Source organism: Pelodiscus sinensis, chromosome 2 (assembly GCF_049634645.1).
Source record: "Pelodiscus sinensis isolate JC-2024 chromosome 2, ASM4963464v1, whole genome shotgun sequence".
In the NCBI taxonomy this organism is placed as follows: domain Eukaryota; kingdom Metazoa; phylum Chordata; order Testudines; family Trionychidae; genus Pelodiscus; species Pelodiscus sinensis.
The window spans coordinates 178,053,874-178,074,353 of NC_134712.1; the positions used below are offsets into that span (position 1 = coordinate 178,053,874).

Below are 20,480 nucleotides of genomic sequence, written 5' to 3' on the forward strand. Positions count from 1 at the left end.
TTGTACAGCACAGAGAGCATCATTTGTGCAGCGCTCACCATATAATAATAGCAACAGCAAGTGGCTCTTTGAAGACTTATTTGGACTGCTAAGATTTAGCATTTTAAGGTCTGGTCCTTATAAACTATTATCATTGGTAAATCTCATTTGGGAAGCCATGCTCATGACCAACTGAAAAACATTTCACCCGGGAATGCTCTGACCACCCAAGAAGCAAAGGGAGCGTTAGGGCCATGTAATGGCAGTCAGCTAAATGTATTGTCTCACTGGTCTGAGGGTGATGGTTAAACCTGAGGGGTGAAATCCTGACCCCACTGAAGTGAGGAGAAATTTTGCTTTGACTTCAGTGGAGGTAGGATTTCACTCTAGTAGCTTTCCTGTTTATTTTGGGGGAAACAATCAACCATAACAATGCCCCATTTTAAAAATCTCCTCATGACGGTTATTGTCCTGGTACGGAACAACACTGGGCCCCCAAGTGCTCATGAGCATAGATTCCCAAATGAGAGTTACTTAGGCAGCTTTGTGACAACCAGAGCAAAGCAACCTAAAAGCCACTGTCCCCACAGTGGCCCCTACACTGCCTCCATCTCTGCAGTGAGTGCTGGGAGTTTGAGCAGCCATCCTTATGCCCCAGCTGGCTCCAGCTTTCCTAACAATAGCTCTCTGGGTCTTTTGTCTGCCAGTGTAATCTTAATTCAGTCTAGTGCCCAGGAATAAGGAAGGGTGGCAAAAGAGCACCTTTGTACTCCAGCAAGAGTGTCCCTGAGCTGCAGCTGAGGCTCAGGGCTATGGTATCACATCAGATCCACTGTACTGCCTGAGGGGGGAAAAACAACAACAACATGGGCTGGCAAGGGTAGAACAAAGCTAACACCGGCACATTTAAAATGAATGTCCTTGGGGCATACCTTGGTTACATCATTTGTTTTCTTGCTGTTGATTGCAAAGGTGTGACAGCACAAGCCAAGCCAAGGTGAAGGTTGGGTAACTTTCTATATAAGTGTCTCTAACTTTTATTTACACTCTAATCTTCCAGTAAATATTCATTGATAAGTACTGGGGCAAAGTTTGGTTGCTTATGTCAGGCATAACTGAAGATAGTGTGATAAGCATGACAGTCTCAGGTGTGAAATCCTGACCCCACTGAAGTCAAGGGGAATTTTGCAATCAACCATATCAATGCCCCATTTTTCTTTAAATCTATATTCTTGTGACTTAACTGGTTAATCAGTTAGCTGACTGTCCAGCTCCTGGGTTGTGGAACTGAACCTTTAAAACCCTTGGGAGGACAGTTTACAGTAGGGCTCTAAAATCCCATTTAAAAAGTTAACCAGTTAAATGTTACATGGTGGCCCCCCCAGTCAAGCTGAAGCAACCCCCCACCCATGGCACAGTGCAGTGGGTCCAGCCGGGCTGGAGCACCACTCACCTGCAAATGAAGTGGGCCCAGCCAGGCCAGAGTGTCTGGTGGGAGGCTGCTCCAGTCCAGTTGGATCACCAGTTAACTGTTTACCCCAGTAAGGATGCCAGTAAGGGTGAAGCTAACCAGGTAACCACTTAACAGGTTAACCCTTTACATCCCTAGTTCAGAGTTAGTTCAGAGTTAGACCTGATGACAAATTACAATTTGGACTGTAGAAATTTGCTCTAATTTAACAGCAAAAATGTACAGCTACGAGGGGGACCTGTGTGTAAATATCCTCTTGCAGCCATGCTCAAAGCAGCAGAGATGAAAGTGTCCCCAAGAACTTCCCACAAAAGCCGTCCATAGCATAGAAATCTGTAGCACAACTTGAACTCCGTTAGGTGGTGATTTACCTCAGGCTCTATATTTTGGAAGGCAACTTGCTATATAACAAGTTGCATGAAACACATTTCACAAAGGGCCACTGTACTGTAGACAGTTTGGCGCCAGTGATAAGCTATTTATCATCACACTGGACTTATCAACAAGAAAAGGGAGAGTTAAAAATGCAGGTGTGTGCAATATGTTTTATCACTATCTGTTAGTTGACGCTTTAGGAGAGAAGCTGAAGCAGAACAAAGAATGTTTGTACTTCAGAAATACACCGAGGGCCATTCGAGGGAGATCTGGAGAACCAAAGAGAACCCACTAAGCATGGGCAACAGTGAAAAAATTGGCAGGAGTACTATGGGACCAGCAATTCAGTAACAAACTGAAAGTGCACGCTGTGGGTGTTTGCCTGCTCTATGTTTTGGAAATAGTGGGTCCTCCAGGGATGGAAGAAAAGAAGATATGGGTAGCAGAAAATACAACATGAAGGATGATGGCTGCAAGCAGTAAACAGACATTAGGAAGGAAGACATTAGGGGGAAGGTGAACATGGGACTATCAGGGATAGGCATTAGAGCACACATTTGAGGGTGCTGGACACATAATATGAATGGGAGAATGACCAGCAAAGAAAGCCTGGGGGGAAGAGTACAGAAAGAACAGCACAGAAGACTGAGGGGATATGATGGAAAGACTGTCAAGAGAAGAAACCTGAAGAGAAAAAGGGCTGGAACTCCAAAAGCTCTGAACCTGAACCACAGACCAGAAAGACTGGCAAAGATTCCTTGACACCTCCCATTCTATTCAATCAGGAAAAGAAATGAAGTGTATTTATCTATATAGAGCAAGCTCAGATGCTTCTCAGCACTTCTTTAGATCATGCTCCCATCCTACAGTAATGAACATGTGTACCAACAACAAACACAATAAATAGACACGTTACAAATAACATTTTGGAGTGGAAGCCAATGGAAAGTGCCGTATTTTCATCAGTGGGTTTCAGATCTGGTTCTTGGTACAAGAGCTTGCCAGAAAGTCACTCGTGGGCATACACTGGTCTCAAAGCTTATGAAGTTTTAAAACTCACCAGCTGTCTGACTCATGATCCTTTCTGGTATTGAGTGCTGAAGTACCAGCAAAGCCTGTAGTCACTTCTGCCACTATCCTCTGACCATGTAGAAGGAAGCAGTCCCTTTTTATTAGTAACTGGCTTTGAAGTGTCAGCACGTACAGTGCCAAGGGGTGGTGTTTGGAAAGAGGGAGTTGATGTGAAAGAATGACTACAACTTACACTGCACACACAAAAACCCTAAATTCCAACAGCATATAAATCACAACAGGTCTGACAGGTGACTTCTCTGGAATCAGTGACAATAATAGTTCCACAGGCTTTTTTCATCAACAAGGGCAGCACAGGTACAGACAATGAGTGATGTGGGTTACTCCATGGTAAATGATCCATGCCAACAGTAACACACTTCCAGAGCAGCTTTTAAGGGCAAGCAAAGATCTTTAACCCTGCAAGTAACAGCATTTTGCACCGGGGCAGCTGAGGACAGATCTGGCTGCCCTGGAAGTCAATGAGAGTTTTGCCATTTACCTTTAAGAGTAGAAGGAAAATACAGCACCCTCATCTGTACCGGGGAACCCTGAGGAGGTGGGGGAGAGAATCAGCATGGCTATGGACTACCATGCATGGGGTGCCCACCATGCAGCACTGCTGTATGTGAGCTCCATGCCCTGCTTAGGAGTGTGCAGGACTTCGGAGTAGGCAAAATGGGGGAAAGGGTGGAAAATCCTTCTCTCTTACTCCCCACTAGCTGACTGTGTAAGAAATTGTGTTGGAATTTGAGACCAGTGTATGCCCACGAGTGACTTTCTGGCAAGCTCTTGTACCAAGAACCAGATCTGAAACCCACTGATGAAAATATGGCGCTTTCCATTGGCTTCCACTCCAAAATGTTATTTGTAACGTCTATTTATTGTGTTTGTTGTTGGTACACATGTTCATTACTGTAGGATGGGAGCATGATCTAAAGAAGTGCTGAGAAGCATCTGAGCTTGCTCTATATAGATAAATACACTTCATTTCTTTTCCTGATTGAATAGAATGGGAGGTGTCAAGGAATCTTTGCCAGTCTTTCTGGTCTGTGGTTCAGGTTCAGAGCTTTTGGAGTTCCAGCCCTTTTTCTCTTCAGGTTTCTTCTCTTGACAGTCTTTCCATCATATCCCCTCAGTCTTCTGTGCTGTTCTTTCTGTCCTCTAGCATCCTCCACCAGCATGGCTCCTCAGGACAGGCACTGGGTTGTGGATTGGGACATTAGTGCACTCTTTGTGCAGACAACTACCTGCTTACCAGTGCATCTAAGATGGCAGCTGTGTTTGAAAGTGTATCCTTGTATGCTCACAGCCCCCACAAGTTAAACACACAGAGGTGTGACATAGGGATGCTAACTGGTAACAGGTGATCATACAACACTAGAACTGGAAGGAACCTCAAGAGGTCATCGCATCCAGTCCCCTGCCCTCATGGTGATGTTTTCCAGGTAATGGTTAACCAGCATCCGGGGAACAGTCCCTCCCCTCCCGCCTGCACCCATCATTAGCTCCCCAAGTGGAGCTGCTGGCTCCCAGGCTACATGGGCTGGGAACTGCAGCCATACATGGGACTGTCACTTTCAGCTTTGCACAGGCTGGGAGCCAGCAGCCCTGCATGGGCTGGAAGCAGCTGAACTGATGCGGCCCCTGGCTGTGGCCCCTCATTTTAATCAGTTAACTGGTTAAACTTAACATTTAGCTGGTTAACTGGGATTTTATATCCTTACTGTGACATGTCTGACACTGCAATGCACTTGTGGAATAATCCTGAGGGGGAAGCTTGGTGATATTCTTCAAGCAGTAAGCCAAAAATGATTAACCAAAAAAGATTGTTCTGAACGGTTTGAAACTAAAACTCTCTAAGGTGCAACCTATGTTATGGATGGCCCCTTCCATCGCTGAAGTAGAAATAAATGTTAAAAGTCAAATTTACGTTTCAACGTGGCTGATGTTCTGCATGTCTCTCAGCCCCGAAAATGAAAATAAGCTGGTCGACTCCTTTCCAGAGGATGTTGTGAAGACCAGGATTTTAACAGGGTTCAAAAAAGAGTTAGATACATTCATGGAGGTTAGGTCCATCGGTGGCTATTAGCCGGGATGGGTAGCAATGGTGTCCCTAATCTCTGTTTATCAGAAGCTGGGAATGGGTGACAGGAGAGGGATCACTTGGTGATTCCCTGTTCTGTTCACTCCCTCTGGGGCATCTGGCATTGTCCACTGTCAGAAGACAGAATACTGGGCTAGACGGACCTTTGGTCTGACTCAGTATGGCCGTTCTTATGATTTCACTTGAGTTTATAGTCAAGTTCTAATCATATAAAATATATGGAATGTAGAAACAGTACAAATAACAAAACAATAAATATAATAATGTGAGCACCTAAAATTATACCATTGAGTTTCTATAGAATTGCAGCAGTCCAGCATCCCAAAACTACAGGACATGCGGCTGTGCTTTTACCAATTCATTCTCTTTCTCAAAACTGGATGCTGCAGTGTCTCGGTTATAGCCTGCTTTATCCCCGTAAGAATAAACTGTTTCCAATGAAAGTATTTTCATAACATCCTGGATATGTTTCTATTAGGCTTTATATATGCTGTTCAAACAAGCATTTATTTTCTGAGCCTACCTGTGGACCCTAGATACCAACAGACTGTGGAAGGCTTGAAAAGATCAATTTGGTATCTATACTCCAAAGAGGCCTCCTAATTTTGCAATTTCACCATAATCCCTGGCCGTACACTTGTAATCCTTCTGCCAGGTGGAGCCAATAGCAGCCAGGGACAAGTTCAATAACTAAGGGTTCCTCTCCATTCATCCAGCACAGAACTGGCTTGAGCCCCAACCCAGTAACCTGGGAAATTCACACAACACCCCTGGGTGTCTCTGGGAGGCAATGCTTCAATTTGGGAAAACACCACAAACAAAGCTCATAACCAAAACCATAAGTAAAAGTCCCACTCCAGTAGGTTGGGCAATGTCCTTTCACTCTCAGGTGTTTAAGTCCAGCAATGTCAACGTCCCCTTCACATACCCAACCCTTCTCTGCACCCCACTCATAGTTGCTGCCCTTAGTCAGGGCAGACCCAGAGTTCATCTGCCATCCTGAGTGGGGGGTGGGTAAAGAGGCATCTTACTCATTTTGCTGGTCACTCACCATCCACTTGCTCACTGCTCGCTCTTGTCTCCCCTCTCTGCCACCGCCCTGCTGGCTGCTTATTGTGCCACTACCATGCTGCTGGCCACCCATTGCATTTCCGTGCTGCCGCCCTGCCGGCTGTCAGTCTTCATCTGCTACCATCCATTTCTGGGCTGAGACTTCTGCCCATTAGCCTCGTGATTTCAGCTCTTGGTCCAAAGCACAGTCCAGCCACAAGAAATTCCAGCATCCACTGGAGTATATTTACATACTAAAGAGAGTCCTTATGCAGCCGCTCTACATTGAAAAAGTGGGGAGAAACAGGTTGAACCAGTCTTATAGTTTACCCCTGGTGGGCATGCAGCCTGCTGACTCAGAGTCCTGCCCTCCCACTTAGCCTCACGGAGCTCTGGCAGTGGAGCTCTTGTCCTGCCAAGGTTCTTTAAACTGACAGTGTCTGTCTCCTTTTGAACCGGGTTAACCACAGTCTCTTTTCTGTATTCTCACAATAATTGCAAACATTGGTGCTCACATTTCATATTTTCCAGTTCCTACACTGAGTATTAACATGATTTCTGACATGAACACAACCAAATTGATTACAATGAGAAAACACACCACTCCATCAGTTGAATATCTAGCAAATCTAAGTGGTTGTCAAGCTCCTTTTCTCATGACCCAGTTGAAGAAAATTGTTGATGCCCGGGAAACAACTTAACTTGACTAGAGTGTGGGCTCCAGGGTGGGACTGAGGGTATGGTGTACAAGGGGCTCTGGCTTTGGGCATGGGGCAGAAGGTGCTTATTTTGAGTGGCCCCAGGTCAGCAGTGCAGAGGGGGAGCTAAGGCAGCTTCCTGCCTCTCTTAGCACTGCAGACCCTGCTGTGCCCCAGAAGCAACTAGCAGCAGGTTCCCAGCCAATGGGAGTGCAGAGCTAGTGCTCAGGGCAGGGGCAGTGTGCAGAGCCCTGTGCAATCCTCTCTCCACCTCACCTAAGAGCTGGACCTGTTGCCAGCCACTTCTGCAGCACACTCTGTGGTGCCAGGACAGACAGGGAGCTGCCTCTGCACCCCCACTGGTCACCTGATCACTCTGCAGCAACGAGACCCAGTGCCTGACACTCCACGATCCACTACTGGGTCATGACCTGTAGTTTGAAAACCACTGTGCTAATTAACATTAAAACGAGTGGCTCTGACCTGGCAGAGGTCCTCCTATGCTACTGAGCAGCTCAGCCAAACTTCAGACCAAAGCAGTCTCCACCAGTTTGGACTTCAGACTCCTGGAATCAGAGACTCAGGTTAATGCTCCCTTACATGCTCAGCAGCCTGTAAAGCCGAAGCTCCTTGTGTTCTGAGTAGGACACTTGCAGTATATTCAGTCTCTAATGGTTCATCTACACTGGAATAAAAGACCTGCAGAATGACCGTGGCTGGCCCAGGTCAGCTTCCTGAGGGTCACATGACTTTGAGTGCAGGGCTAAAAACTGCAGTGTAAACATTCGGGTTTCAGTTGGCACCTGAGTGTAGGGGGAGGACCTGAGAGTTCAGTCCCCCTTTTAAATCGACATGTCTACACAACAATTTTGCAGCCTTATAGCCTGAGCCCTGTGTGCCTGAGTTGGCTAATGGGTATGTAATTGCAGTGTAACGTACATACCCTAAGATTTCACTTCACGTGCTGTTAGAGAACATGGGTTAAATCCTGCCACCACTGAAGTCTATGGATGCTGTGCCCTTTCTTACTTTTTCTTAATATAGGTTGTATCTCATCTTGAAAGAGTCTTGTGGAGAGTTGCTGGGTGAAGTGCCTGAGGTATGAAATTTCCTTTGGCAAGTAGAAAGTCAACCATTAGTTGCCAAAGTCTCTAATTTTCAAAGTATCTCCAGATGCATTTCTTAATTGTCAGTTACACCTATTAAATCACCCCACAAGCTGCAAAAACGACCTGATCCAAAGCCCAAGGAAGTCAATAGCCTGTCTAATTTGGCCAGGACTAAGGTCAGCAAAGAGAGACTAGGACAGGAGGACGTTAGAGGTAGGGATGTGAAGGACTAGTTGACTATCCAATATGCAAATGCAAATGCTTATCGGATAGTTGACAGAAAGAGGCAGCGGGGGGGAGGGGGCGGAAGGAAGAGGCGGGAGTGTCCCCAGGCTGCACACAGCATTTCAAAGTGGCAGCGCCATATGGAGCCCAGGATCAGCTGGGGACTCCACAATGACCCGGGCTCCGTGTGGTGCTGCTTTGAAACGCTGCATGGAGCCTGATGCTGGGCTCCCCATGGCGTTTCAAAGCAGCAGCGCGGCATAGAGCCCAGGGTCAGCGGCGGAGTCCCCAGCTGATCCTGGGCTCCGTGCAGCATTTTCACCTTTGAAAGGCAGAGACACCCTATAGACTAATCAAATAGTCGATGCAAAATGCATCGACTATTTGATTAGTCAATTATTCGCAATTTAACATCTCTAATTGGACAAAACCTGTTGGCTTTGATGGGTCTTGTGTCAGGATTCCAGCATCCTTTGCAGCCCCACAGAATGCCACTGGAGATATAGTAGTGATTTAGGGTCCTTCCCCCAAAAAGGGATGTCCAGACACTATACAAATGTAAATTTAAATTGCTAAAGCTCGGTCAGAAATATTTATGGGGAAATAATTCCCAAACCCAGGTCTGGCATTATCAAGTGTCATCCATACATTGTCTCCTTCCAAGGATGTGCTAGGTTTTTCAAATTTGAGAATAGTGCTGTTACCTATTTGTGGCCAATGCCCTTATGTCTCACAAGAAGGTGGTAAACTACCCTCTCCCTTTCTCTTGCTTTCGCCGAGTAAGGCGTTGTCACATCAATACACAAACAACTAAGACCTTTCTTATCCATGGAGGAATTGGAAGTATTTAGAGCACGTGACCTGATCTGGTCTCTTTTGTTGACTTTAGATAAATTAGACTGACTGTATGGTACAGAGCAAGTATTTGAGACCTTTATAATACCTATCTATTAAATCACTGCACAGCGAGTCACAAGAACTTGAAATTGTATCCTGGGCAGAGCTATAATTCATGTTAATCTTCTGCATGCAAGGATGGAATAAAACAAAATCAAAGAAACCAATATTAGCAGCACTTACTTCCTTCATTTGGGAGTTCACACCTCATCATCGTTTTAGCCTCTGAGTAGTAAAATATGATTACAATAAGAAGAAAAGCTCTCAGGGTACGGGCCTACAAAAAAATCATTTCATGTTAGAAAACTACATGCTAGAAAAACAATCATTAGCATTGTATTATGAATAATTTGAAAACAACAAATGGCTCTGTCTCTGTCTCAAAAGGATTTTTTTTTCTTTCATTGCATAAACAGTTAGGCCTACATTTTTCACAAATGACTGTTTTGGGTGTCTTCATTTTCTGAGTGCTTCATTGGAGTCACCTTCAAGGGGACTGATTTTTTGAGTAGGGTATTCACTGCTTTCTGAAAATCGGACCAAAATCATCAGTCCCTGCTGAGAATTTAAGCTTTTATATTTATACCCAGTTGTTATGTTTCAAACACTTTCAAAATGTAAACTAATCCTCATAACCCCCTGTGAAGCAAACTTTGCTCCAAATTTAAAGAAACTAAGGCAAAAAAGTTGTGATTTACCAAAGAGTGGGTGATATATATGCTTAGCCATTCATTGAGACCTTAAATCAACAAAAGCTTAAGCCCATACCTAACTTTAAGCACTAATAGTCTTCAGTGGGCCTACCCCTATGTTTAAAATTAGATGTATGCTGAATCATGGCTGAGTAACAGAACAAGTGTATAAAAATCAAATTCTATCTACAGATAATTTGTACCCAGTAAATATGCTATTTTTGGAATATCAACAGTTTGCTGCAAATGGTTTGTACAGTTGTACTAAAGTGAGCAAAATACAGATAGGACTAACAGGATAGTAAAATACACCTTTATTTTAAAACACTTTCATTATCAAATGCTAGCCTAAAATAGTATCTCATGGAATAAAATGAGACACATACACTGACATTCTGTTGCAGGTCCAGATCCTTAGCTGTGGTAAGTCAATGCATCTCCATTGCTGGAGCTACACCAATTTACAATCACCTTAGGATCTGGGCCATAGTATTCGAGCTGGATCTTGAAATTCTGGTTTGTTTCTTCTCCATTTAAGTATGAATCTGTTTCTGTAATAACACAATTCATAATAAAATAGCAAAGAAGAAACTTAAATGCTCTCATGAATATTACACCTCAGATGAATATAAACTACCTTGCAAACGCTCTGACTTGCAGATTTTAAATATGGGCTGTGACAGAAACCCATCAGAATCTATCCTGATTTGCATATGGCAAGCAAAATCTTTTTTTATCTTATATGAGCAAACTTCAATCTTAACTATGGCCCAACTATTGCAGAATAAAGCTTTTTGAAATAAAATGTTACAATTTTCAATTTATTACATGATGGCAGTGGTCTCCAACCTTTTAGAGGATGAGATCACTTTCTGAATTTAAGTGCAATCCAGGATCTACTGCAAACCCAAATACCTTTGCCCCACTTCCTTCATGCCTCTTCTCCAAAGCCCCGCCCCTGCTTGCTCCATTCTTCCTTCCTCCCTCCCCCACCCACCCGCCCCACTCCCATCCTTCCTCCCTTTCATCAGGCAGGGGCAATGAGTTGGCGTGCAGACTTTGGTCTTGGGCTAAGGGCTAAGGGAGTGTCAGAAGGGCTCTGAGCTGAGCCTGGGGCAGGAGTTGGGGTGCAGGAGGAGGTTCAGGGTAAGGCTCTGTAAGGGAGTTTGGGTCTAGGAAGGCTCCGGGCTAGGACAGAGACTTCGGGTGCAGGAGGGGGTACATGACTGGGACAGGGATTTAGGATGTAGCCTCCAACTGGACACTGTTTACTACAGGTGGCTCCTGTGTGGTGGTGCAGAGGGGCTAAGGCAGGCTCACCCCTGCCCTGGTCCTGGCCCTGCACCACTCCCAAAAGCAGCCAGCAGACTCCTTCCATCCCAAACCGTTTTGCCCCCCACCCCCGTTATGTGGAGATAGAATACAGGGTGGGAGAAGAGGACAGCTCCAAAGCAAAGGACAGGAGCTGTACAGCAGTGGAGGGAGGGGCAGTTAAAGTGCTGTGCTTGGTAGCATCTTGGCCAAACCAGTCAAGATCACCTGTCAGAGGCTCCAAGATCTACTGGCTGGTGACCATTGCACTGTGGATATATTTATATATGTCTTTCTGCATTTTATAAAACTCCTCAGAATATGCAGCATACAATTACTTTCAAAACACAGACAAAACCCAAAGCAAACAATGTTTTTACAACTGTAAAAAGCATTGATAAGGATTAAATAAATCAAGTAGACCAAATATTGATTTGGAATAAAATAGTTCATTCATGTGCATTAACTATAGCAGTGGAGAACCAGGAAAATACTTGACCAAATACCTCTCCACCTTCGGCATATGACTAGAGGTTTGTACACATGTATGAGAAAACAGGCATTTTCAAATTAGTGTTTTAAAAAGTAGATTTCCTTTTTCAAGCCTCCATTCATTTTTTTTCTATAGTAAAAATAAACATCTGTCCCGTTTCCTAAGGTTTTTTGGTAGCTGGATTAAGCAAAATGTATACAGGAAAAGAAGACATGGGGGGAAGTTGAAGCAAAACAGCATCCTTGCCAACTTGCAGTGAAACTCAAACTAACAGTTATAAACAAATAAGGATCTGATTCTGCACAGATCTGCATGCCCAGGCAACTCTGAATAGGGGGCAGTCCCATGGCATGGCATCAAGTTACATAGCATGTTTGTGCCCTTCGACTCTGATGCAAAACACTTGCACATGTGATTTTATGTAGGCGAATAGTGCCATTGAATTTGGACTATTCATTAATGTAAAACACACACACTTTCATACATCTCTGCAGGCTCAGGGTCTCAGGGCATTAGTTTTTGCACGTAATGGCAGTACAGCAAACTGCGATTTCAGTCATGTGGAAAATGAGGGAAAAAATCCACCCAGTGTCCCCTTGGTGTATCTGAGATCAGAATCTGGTCCAGGAACTCCAAGTAGAAAGTGATCAAGGGTCTCAAGTTCTGTGACAAAGGAGTGTAGTGAAAAAGAAAAAATAAAATTCACTCAACCTGCCTAGATCCTAGATCAAGGAACATATAGCCACTAGCCACAGAAGCTACAAAACAGGGTACTATCCCAGAACATGGAAAGTACAGAGGCAGATTCAGCAAGTTTCTTTTTTTTACTTGAAAGCAATCTAGGTGTGGCACAGATTTGCAAGATTTATAACTAGAAGACTTACCTGGCAGGGAGCTGGGACTCTGCAGGGATGCAGAGGTTAGGACAGAGACTTAGGGATGGAGGGGGGTCAGGAGTCAGGGCTGGGGGTTGTGGAGGGTTTGGGGCAGTGGGTGGGGAATACAAGAGATACGGCAAGAGTTTGGGAGCAGGGGGAGCTCAGAGGAGGGGGCTCAGGGCTGGCCACCTGCTTCTCCCCAGGGGTGGTCCAGGGCAGGGGGCTCCATGCACCCTACCTGCTGGCTTCTACCCAGTATGGGCAGGGGCCTCACACCCTGGCCACCAGCTTCCTTCCAGGTCTGGACCAGGAATGGAGGGGGCTGCCCAGGACTCCCTGGGCCAGTCTGTAGACAATGGCGGGGGGGGGGGGGGGGGGGGGGAGAGATGACAGCCAGTACCTGCTTCTGGGGCAGGCCAGGATAGCAGGTGCTGCCCGCTGCTCTTTTCTGGGGTGCTTGCTACCACCCTGTGGTAATTCTTCTTCCTGTGATTGCAGCCTCCCTGTGGTCATAGGGGAGTATAACTGTCCTTGCTTCCACACCCCTCCCTTTCAGTTTGATATGAAACAATTGCATTGCATGCACATCCCATTATCCAACCCCTGACCTTGCTTTAAGTTATAAGAGGAAACAGCTCACCAAATTTGATGGTCTTAGCTCTTACTGCTTAGGAGGAGTTCTTGAACAAACATACTCACAGGCAGACAGACACAGATAGATTTAGGGGTGCCAGATGGTTTCAACAAAAATACCAGACACACTTGACGTTACATCACAATCTACATTACATCTTATTTAGAAAATACCGGACATTTATATTTTCTCAATTTGTTTCCTGAACAGAAAGCTCAAATACTGGACTGTCTGGTTCAAAACCAGACATCTGGCAACCCTAGATAGATTCACATTTCTAAAATAGATAGATGGAAAAAGAGAACAGTGTTTAGACAGTGGGCACCATGTGACTGCTGCTTACCCCACCAGTCATGATAGTTTCACGCTGACCTTCTCTTCCTCCTCTTTGTCATTTCCACTTTCCGTACCTTGTTGTATATTCAAATTATAAGCTCTTTGGGGCCAAGACATCTCTCTTTTATGATGCATGTGGACAGGACTGATCCCTGAGGGAGCCTCTGTACACTAATGCAATATCAATACCAATACCAACTCATAATTCAGCAGATTCCTGAAGACTTCTGATGCCTGGTCTAAATGATACTATATTTTCAATGCTTCTGAGTCAAGCCTGACCTGTTATTACAGGTTGAACCTCTATAAACTGGACTTCCCTCAGCCAGCAGCATCCATGGTCCAGCATCCATGGGTGCTCCGGAGCAGGAGGACTCACAGGGAGAAGCTGGGCCCTCATACTCAGCAGCTCCTCCCCTAACTTCCCAGAGTTTCTGGAGCACGGCAAATAGCTGATTTGCAGCATTCAAGCTTAGGGAGGGAGGGGGAGGAGTGTGGACGGTGAGTGCTCAGGAGATGTGGCTCGGGGCATTTATTGGTATAACTATTATTTTAAAAAGTCCCATCTTTGTAAATGCAGACCAGGTCTTGGTTAAGGTTGCCAGGTGTCTGGTATTCACCCGGACAGGCCGGTATTTTCGCCTCCTGTCCGTTAAAAAAATTAGAAAATACTGGACACCTAAGATGTCCAGTATTTTCTGTTTTTTTTCCCAGCCAGAAGTCAAAAATACCGGACACCTGGCAACCCTACGACACACTTGGCAGCTGGGCTCAGCCCCTGGCCTCTCCTCACCCGGGCTCCCAACACCCCCAGTTCCTTGCATTCCTTGCTTACCTGGTTCCTCAGGGAAGCTGCATTCTGGCTTGAACAAGAAAACAAAATGGCTGCTGGCAAAAAGCCTAAAGACCAAGGGGAAGCAATGCCTTCCCTGGGTCTTAGTGCTCAACCACTCCGCTATTCCTATCCCTGTTCTGACTATGCACGCACTCTGAAACGGGCTATGCTGTTTTAATGCTGTTTTGTTATTATTTGCTTAATAACTCGAAGTCTTTTTTTTTTTTAACTCAAGAACTTTGGTCTCCCCCCCCTTTTCCCCCCCTCAACAAAATTTTTCCCCCGTTTTTTGGGGGGGAGCATTTTTGGTTTTGGTTACACCATCGGGCAACCCTAGTCTTCGTTTGTTTCTTCTGAAGTTATGTAGATGTGTTGATGACTTACCCACAATCATCATCATCATCATCTATTATTTGTATTTTCATAATGCCTAAGAGCCCTAATCATGGACCAGGACCCCATTATACTCGGATCTGTACAAATAAAAACTCAAATCTTCTCTTTAGAGTGGTCAGCGTTAATTTAGAACCCATCACCATGACGAAATATTGATTGGTTCTTCCGTGTCTCCTTATTTGCATGGAATGTAATTTCTCAGCACAGTGCCCAGTTGTCTAGTTTTGTTTGGTCCTGCTTCTAGCCTTGAGTAACCTAAACAGTTCCGCATTAGTGACTGGGAAAAAGAGTAAAAAGCGACTCTTTCCTAGTCACTAATACGTATGTTAAAGAACTGTTACATTAAAGCTCCTTTCATCTTACTAATCCATTTACTTCTACTCTTTGATCTCTAATTCTCCCAGCCAATGAGTTGACAAACAAAGGGATCGTTTTAATGTAAACTGTAATGTGAACAGTAATTCCTCCCCTCTCTGCAGGGTTCTAGTTGTGAGTTAAGGAGATCAGGCTAAAATTCTCAAGTGGTGTAAATCAGGATGACTGCCTGAGGATCTTATCCAGAGCATTGTCTGGATGTGTCAGAAACTGAACTTTCTGTCTTTTATTCGATAAACAAGCTGTCGGTGCACAGATTTCCTGAGACAGAGATGACAGCCAGCCATGTAAATTCCACAGGACACAGGGTGCCAAGCAATGTTCCCTCTTTTCCACCCACGTGCAGATTTTTTTTCCATCCCAGTGCAGAATAATTATATGTGCACTGAAGCATGTGTGACTGTGCACCACCAATAGAAACACAAAGCCTAGCTGTGCGTGCTCTGACTAGTTGGGCGACATTTGAATCTCACAAGTGCACAGCTAACAGGGAACACTGGTGCCAGATGCCTCGGCAAACCTGAGGATTATGGCAGGAGTGAGGAACCATTTTTGGGCCCGGGGCCATTGACCCACAGAAAAAGGAGTCCGGGGGCTGCACACGGATGAGAAGCAAAACAAACAAACAAACCCTCATTGACGTAGTCCCTGACTGAGAAGGAGAAAGGCACTCTCCACATTCCCCTCACACACCAGAGCCTAGGGGGGCCCAGGCTAGTAGATGTACTGTGCTCCAGCCCCGTGGTAGAGCAGCAGGAGAGCTAAGGTACCAGCATGGGTTCCCCAATGCTGGGGGGGAAGGGGAGCCCTAAGCCTCAGGGGCCAGATCCAGGCAAGCTGAGGGCTGCATCCAGCCCCCAGGTCTGAGGTTCCCCACCCCTGCATTAAGGCTTTGTAAAAACAAATATCTAATTTTAACCCTCTGCCTCTTCTACAATACTTCTTTATAAGAAGTAACAGCTTACAGCAGTCTAAGAATGCTTAATGCTTTAAAGGTTGCACACAATATGATGCTTAGATGATTTACCTGGGCATTGCTGGGGCCCTTAATTAATTTTTGTTTTTTCTTCATTTAAATCATTGTTCAGGAGGTGGGGCTGGGGATGAGGGTTCAGTCTGCAGACTGCCCAGGGAGAAAGGACTGCCCCAGCTCTCTCTGTGATGGGGCACTCGAGCCCCGCTACGATGGGTCGCTCGTGCCCCGCACTCCAGCCAGGTTTGTCCCGGTGCTGTGGGGAGTGCCGCCCAGAGGGCAGAAGTGATGCAGCGCCTGTTTGAGGGTGGCTGGCATGGGCGGAGAGCTCCTGGAGTGGGTGCTAGAAACTTGTGCCGTGGCGCTCGCTGGTGACGTCACGCCGCAACCCCGGCGTATCTGCTGTCCAGGGGATTTAAAACCCGCTGGATGCTGGGAAAGGGAAGAAGAGCCTTGGCGTGATGCTCGTGCCGCGCCAGAGGGCCTGAGCCAAGATCCAGGGGGTGAGCGTGACCCGAGGAACACCGCGGAGGTAGCAGAGGCCAACACGGGAGCCCAGGGAGAGGAGCTGCCGGACAAGGTGACCCTCCAGGTGAACAGACAGAGAGGAGAGGAGCGAGTGACTCTGGAACCAATATCAGGCCAAGCCATGTGATGGACGGGTAGATGGTAAGACTGGTTCCCGCTGGCAAATTGCTGGAGCCCCGAGGCAGGGGCGCAAAGTAGGAAGTGGCATATGAACCGTGGCTTGGCGTGCTTCAGGAGGCCTCCCCATCAACCAGGCAGGGGAGCAGCTGTGACCCTGCCTTAGGGCCCTGGGCTGGGACCCAGAGGAGAGGAAGGGCCCAGGTCCCCCTACTCCGCCATTGATGGCCTGAGGCCGACAGTCAAAGGCAAGTGGGGACTCTGAACTGTGGAAGAACTAAAAGAAACACTGGTATACAGTTGGACCAAGAGGGACTCTGATTGGCGGAGGGGCCCAAAAGGGTAACGTTCGCCGGACAAGAGCGGGTGACTTTGGGGGAGCTGAAGGCTACCCGTCCAGACGGGACGGACGGGCCCCGGACCTAAGGGAGGGGGGTTACAGGTAGAGCTCTATTGGTGAAGGGGGGGTGACACTAATAAACTGGGGGTTACCAACCCTGAAAACCTCAGTGTAACACTCTCACTACAGCAGCTTGGGGGTCAGGTGAGAAAAACTTGTCCATAGCTGCTGCAGTTCCAGTAGGCTCAGTCGGAAGGGGATTGAGGAATGGAGCAAACTATGCACTTTCCCCTTGCTCCCTGATGAAGGAGAACAGTCAGCAATGTCTCCATATGAATCAGGGTGGGGGGAGCTTCAGTCCTCCAAACTCCCTAAAGGATGTCTGGGGATGGTGGGAGGCTGGGGTCTACCCCTCTCCCCCCACAACCAATCCCTTACCTTATGTTAAGATATGACAAGAGGTAGCTGCATACCAAATTTGGTGTTCCTTGCTCTTACTGTTTAGCAGTTCTTGAACAAACAGAGTGCTTCTACACAACAGGGTGTAACTCAAAATAAGCTACACAACTTGAGCTACGTCAATTGCGCAGCTTATTTCGAAATAGCTCATTTTGAAATAGAGTCTACACAGAACTTCTTTCGAAATAGAGCCCTCTTCCTCCGACTTCCCTTACTCCTCGTACAATGGGGGTTCCAGGAGTCGGAGTGAGAAGTCCTCCAGCTTGACAGTATTTCGACATTATTTCAAAATAACTGCCTGCTGTGTAGACAGACAATGGCTGTGTCTACACTACCAGTTTTTGCCAAAAGAGGTAATGCAAATTAAGTGCTAATTAGCATTCTGTCATGCTTCATTTGCATAATCTATTCTGAGTGGTTTTTGCAGAAAAGAAGCAGTGTGGCCATGTCCGTTTTGCGCAAAAAAAACCTTTCTGTGCAAGATCTTTATGCCTCTCTGAGCTAGTTATTTTGAAATAATGTTGCTGCATAGATGTGCCCACAGATTCACAGACAGACTCGCTTGCTCACTCAGACAGATGAATTCTCTCAAATATATAGCAGATTAAGGAAAACAAATCCTGTTATGCCTTTAACAAGCTTTTTCCACAATTGTGATTTCTTAGAAACATGAGTAATGCCAAATCTTGCCTTTTTGGCTCTTGCTGGAGAATGTCTTGGATTGCTCAGAAATGTGGTGAGGCATAGGGTTGCCAGATGATTTAACCCAAAATACCAAAACCTCCCCTCCCCCCCCGAAAAAAACCCACCGGTACGCAGTTTTGTTCAAGCCAGTACGCAGCTTCCCTGCGGAACCAGGTAAGCAGAGGGTCCGGGGGCAGGAGTGTCGGGGGCCTGGGCGGGGGCTAGGCCCAGTTGTGAAGTGTGTCATAGGGTTGCCATGTGTCCGGTATTTTCGCCTCTTGGCCGGGAAAAAAAAATCAGAAAATACCAGATATTTTAGGTTTCCAGTATTTTCTGAATTTTTTTTACCAGACAGTAGGTGAAAATACTGGACTATCTGGGTCAATACCAGCCACCTGGCAACCCTAGTGAGGCAGATTTTTTCAACCTTCACTGAATACAGAAATGCCAAAACTTTCCCCACCAGCCTTTTCTCATCCTTGACATCTGCTTGCTGCTCAGATCTTGCAATTTCTTCTGACACAGCTAGTGCTGGTGCCCTTTGGAGCTAGCATTGGTCTGATCCAAACTGGCAGTTCCCACATTCCCTACATGTCTGAATTAAACAGGCTTGACCTAATCCATTGTATAGCTTTTAGCCAGTGTAAATGAACAAGAATCATTTCCCTTCTCAGCCAGTTGGGTTTCTACTTCCTAGGTCTGAGTCAGAATCCTGCAAGCACTGAGTTATCAAGAAAGTCTCAAGAGAGTTACACAAGACCTAAATTTCCAGTGTGAAAAACAGAAATAACTACTCGCACCTCAAATCCCATTAAAAAAACAACAACAACAACAAACCAGGCCTATTTGATACACCGGTAAGAAGGGAAAAATGGTGTAAGTGTAACTTTCAGAAACTTATCAGACCAAAGTCTAATCTCAGCAATACTGGCATGAATCCAAACGATGGAGAGCAGTGGAGTTACGTACATTGACACTGGTATAACCGAGTGCAGAATTTTGGCTCAGAGACTCTGCCAAAGGGCAGGTGTAATCAGAACCATTCTGTCCATAGGACAGTTTGGGGCAACTGCTCTGGACCCTGAGCTTTAGGGGGACACAGAAGTGCAGGGCCAAGGCTGGCCTGGGGGATTAGCAAGCGGCCTGGAACCAGCAGCAGGAGTCTGGCCCACCTCTGCACTCACCAGCAGTGGGGGGAAATGGAGCGACCCAGCCTCAGCCCACTCCACTCTTAGGGTTGCCAGGTGTCCGGTATTCAGTCCAGTATTTGCGGGCTCCGTCCGGTAAAAAAGCAGGAAATACCGGACATTTGAAATGTCCAATATTTCCTGTTTTCCTGGAACGGAAGCCTGGCGGGGACAATTTTCCCTTGCCATGTCTGGCGGTGTGAGGGATGGGGAGTGAGGAGCACAGCAGAGTCGTAGTGAAGGGGGGCAGAAGAGGGCACTTGCCAGGCATCACGCTGGGGGGATGCCGGGCTGGGGTGGGAGCTGAGAACACGCTGTTCTGGCCCACGTGACCAGCAGAGACCGGGAGCTGGCCACGTGATGCCTCCCTCTAAACACTGTGAGCCAGGCAGCCGGGCTGGGCAGCAGGAGCAGCCATTTTAAAAGTAAGATTTTCTTACCCAGCCATCCCGTTCCTCCAGTGCCTGGCTCTGCGGGGGAAAGGGGTGAGTGCACTGGTTATGGAGGGACTTTAGGAGGGCCTGGCTCTGAGGCAGGGGTGAGTGCATTGGGGTATAGCATCATAGAGCTGGAAGAGACCTTAGAAGGTCATCAAGTCCAGTCCCTTGCCCAAGGCAGGACCAATCCCAATTAAATCAAGCCAGCCAGGGTAGGGGACGCTTCAGGGGGTGTGGCTCTGAGGCAGGGGTGAGTGCACTGAGATGCGGGGGACTGTAGGGGGGCCTGGCTCTGAGGCAGCAGTGAGTGCATTGGGATATGGGGCCTGGCTCAGGGGGAGGGGTGGGTGCATTGGGGTTAGTGTGGCCCCAAACTGGAGAGAGTGGTGCAACTTTTGTTTAACAACTTTGGTCTCCCCCTTTTTTTTCCCCCCTCAACAGATTTTTTCCCAGCTTTTTTTGGGGGGGGGGAGGGGTCGTTCAGTATTTTTTGTTAAACTATCTGGCAACCTTATCCCCTCTCCCTATTCCCATTGTCATCTGAGGAAGGAGGCTTGGGAGAAGGGTTGGAGTGGGGCAGGCGAAGGAAGGAGCAGAGTCGGGCTCAGCCATGCGCCAGGTTCAAGGCCCTACCATGTGGCAGGCGCAAATATTTTCCTTTGCCCCCATGTACATAACACCCTCCCTACACCTCTGATTCAGATCAGGACCTGTTATGAGATAGAGCAGGGACAAACATAGGTCTGGATTTAATGTATCCGAGGGTACTGAGGGAGGTGGCAAGTGTCATTGAGGAGCCTCTGGCCATTATCTTTGAAAACTC

General features: G+C 46.6%; 1 protein-coding gene across 3 annotated transcripts in view; it reads right to left on the bottom strand.

Annotated features, from left to right (window-relative positions):
• TGM4 (transglutaminase 4) overlaps positions 1-8,150 on the bottom strand; it is a 31,236-nt gene extending 23,086 nt beyond the window's left edge. The window contains exons 1-2 of one of the 3 annotated variants that reach the window (XM_075921865.1): positions 7,235-8,150; positions 6,055-6,333 (exon numbers count right to left, since the gene is read on the bottom strand). Coding sequence is in view for 1 of the 3 variants with exons in the window: in XM_006116414.4 (XP_006116476.2) it covers positions 2,886-2,901 (16 nt within the window). In the remaining 2 variants the exon portion in view is untranslated. Of the gene's footprint in view, positions 1-2,885; positions 3,439-6,054; positions 6,334-7,234 lie in introns of those variants that run through there. The other 2 variants (XM_075921866.1, XM_006116414.4) reach the window with 2 other exon arrangements.
• Positions 8,151-20,480: the final 12,330 nt, after the last annotated feature.